The sequence below is a fragment of the Rattus rattus genome, chromosome 9 (genome assembly GCF_011064425.1).
Source record: "Rattus rattus isolate New Zealand chromosome 9, Rrattus_CSIRO_v1, whole genome shotgun sequence".
Lineage (NCBI taxonomy): Eukaryota > Metazoa > Chordata > Mammalia > Rodentia > Muridae > Rattus > Rattus rattus.
Window position 1 is genome coordinate 54652686 of NC_046162.1, and position 1917 is coordinate 54654602.

General features: G+C 47.3%; 1 protein-coding gene across 1 annotated transcript; it reads left to right on the plus strand.

The window, feature by feature from the left end:
• The first annotated feature begins 852 nt into the window (after positions 1–852).
• Positions 853–1416, plus strand: LOC116908614 (keratin-associated protein 4-7-like). Its single transcript, XM_032911846.1, has one exon. The coding sequence runs from the start codon at positions 853–855 to the stop codon at positions 1414–1416; it is 564 nt and encodes a 187-aa protein (XP_032767737.1).
• Positions 1417–1917: the final 501 nt, after the last annotated feature.

Sequence of the window (1917 nt, forward strand, 5' to 3'; positions counted from 1 at the left end):
ACAGAAGGAAAAAGATCAGACAGAGAGATGGGATTAGACAGAGAAAGCCAGGCACAGGGAAGGAACGTCAGGGAGGATCGCCAGTCTGAGATTGCTGACACTGCAGTCAGCCATTGTGCACTGGAGAACCCTGCACACCCTCATTTGTCTGGATCTGAAGGTAAAAAGGTCTTCCTGCCCAGGACAGGCAGCAAGGCTGATGTCAACCACACATCGCTCGCTGATGCCATCTTATTCTCAATGGGTTCGTTTTTTTTTTATCCCCACCTGGTTGTACTCTGCTTTGGAACATTATTCCAGACACCACCAGCACACGGCACTTTCAATGAGCCACAGACACACAGGTACAAGAATTTATGAAGATATTGATACCAGAGACAGTTTGGAATTGGACTCTGTGGGCAAATAGACAGAGAAATAGGCCTTGAGCCCATGATTGTGAATACAGCACACTCCTGTGCAGAGACATTTATACTTCTAAGTGTGGATACTAGGAGAAAGTTGCAAGAACAAGATAATCTTGACTTTCTCATACAGTCAGTCAGAAAACTATCAAAGGCCCAGCTGATTATCAGAGTTACAACAAAGTGGGCAGGATGAACCCCTAATTTCTTGGAAAAACTTTAAGCATGTTATCACCAGATAAGTAATGGATGCTTTCAAATGATTCAGAGCATTGGGTGAGAAATTCTTCCTTGATGAACACAAATTAAATATGGAAAATTATAAACAAGTCCTTCTGATTGGTCCAAACCTTGGAGGCCTGTTGTATAAAAGGCCCTGACTAGAAGAACTTGCTACATTGTAGAAGCCTCACCTGGGAACAGACTATCACCCTCCACTCCTGACAACATGACCCACACCTGTCAGCCAAGCTGCTGCAAGACCACCTGCTGCAGGACCAGCAGCTCTGAATCCAGCTCTGAATCCAGCTGCCCTGTGCTCATCTGCTGCCAGCCTTGCTGCGCCCCGACTTGCTGCAGCATTCCCTGCTGCTGCAAGTCTGTCTGCTGCCACAGCACCAAAACTGTCAACAGCTCTTCCCAGCTGTGCTGCCCACCAGCCTGCTGTGACACTGCCTGCTGTGACAGCAAATGTTGCAAACCAAACTGTGTGAGCATCTGCTGCAGCACACCCTGCTGCAAGCCCAGCTGCTGCGTGCCCAGCTGCTGCGTGCCCACCTGCTGTGTACCCACCTGCTGCCAGCCCACCTGCTTCCAGCTTTGCTGCCTACCAACTTGCTGTGAAACCAGCTGCTGCAAGACCACCTCGATTAAACCCACCTGTGTGGTCCTTGGCTGCAGCACACCCTGCTGCCAGCCCTGCTGTGTGTGCCCACCTGAGGATGATGACCAGTTCCCAAAGGAGCCACCAGCAGCAGCCGCCACACCATGTGGGCACAAAACCACCTCTTAAGTGTTGCCTGGCCAACTTCATGTTATCACCAGGAGACCTGACAAAGTCTTTCTTAGGAGATGAAATGAATTGAGGAAGGATGGACTCTCTCACCCTCACCCTCACCCTCACCCTCACCCTCACCCTCACCCTCTCATCTCCAAAGATTGTGGATCTTGTGCTATCTTGTGGCTGGTGTGAAGATCTTGTATCAGCTTAAGTTCTGAGCCAGGATCTCTACACCTTCCACTTCCCCCCTAAGAATAACTTAATCTAACTTGTTATCTTCTCAACTGTATTTTCTTCTTAGTCACCCTAGATTTTTTGTGTACCATTTTCTTCTTTCTGCTCACTTATGAGTTGTGTACCTAGAAGCATGCAATTTTAATAAACTCTGTGCTATCATTCATTCCATTTTGTCTATCATTGTATTTTTGGTAAACCACATAATAAAATCCACACAACCAATAGATTTTTAAATGTTCCATTTGGTGCCCTTGTATCAGTGACACTATAAACAGT

Excerpts from the sequence above, each read along its gene's own strand:
- LOC116908614 (XM_032911846.1), top strand. The coding sequence starts at position 853 with ATGACCCACACCTGTCAGCCAAGCTGCTGCAAGACCACCTGCTGCAGG.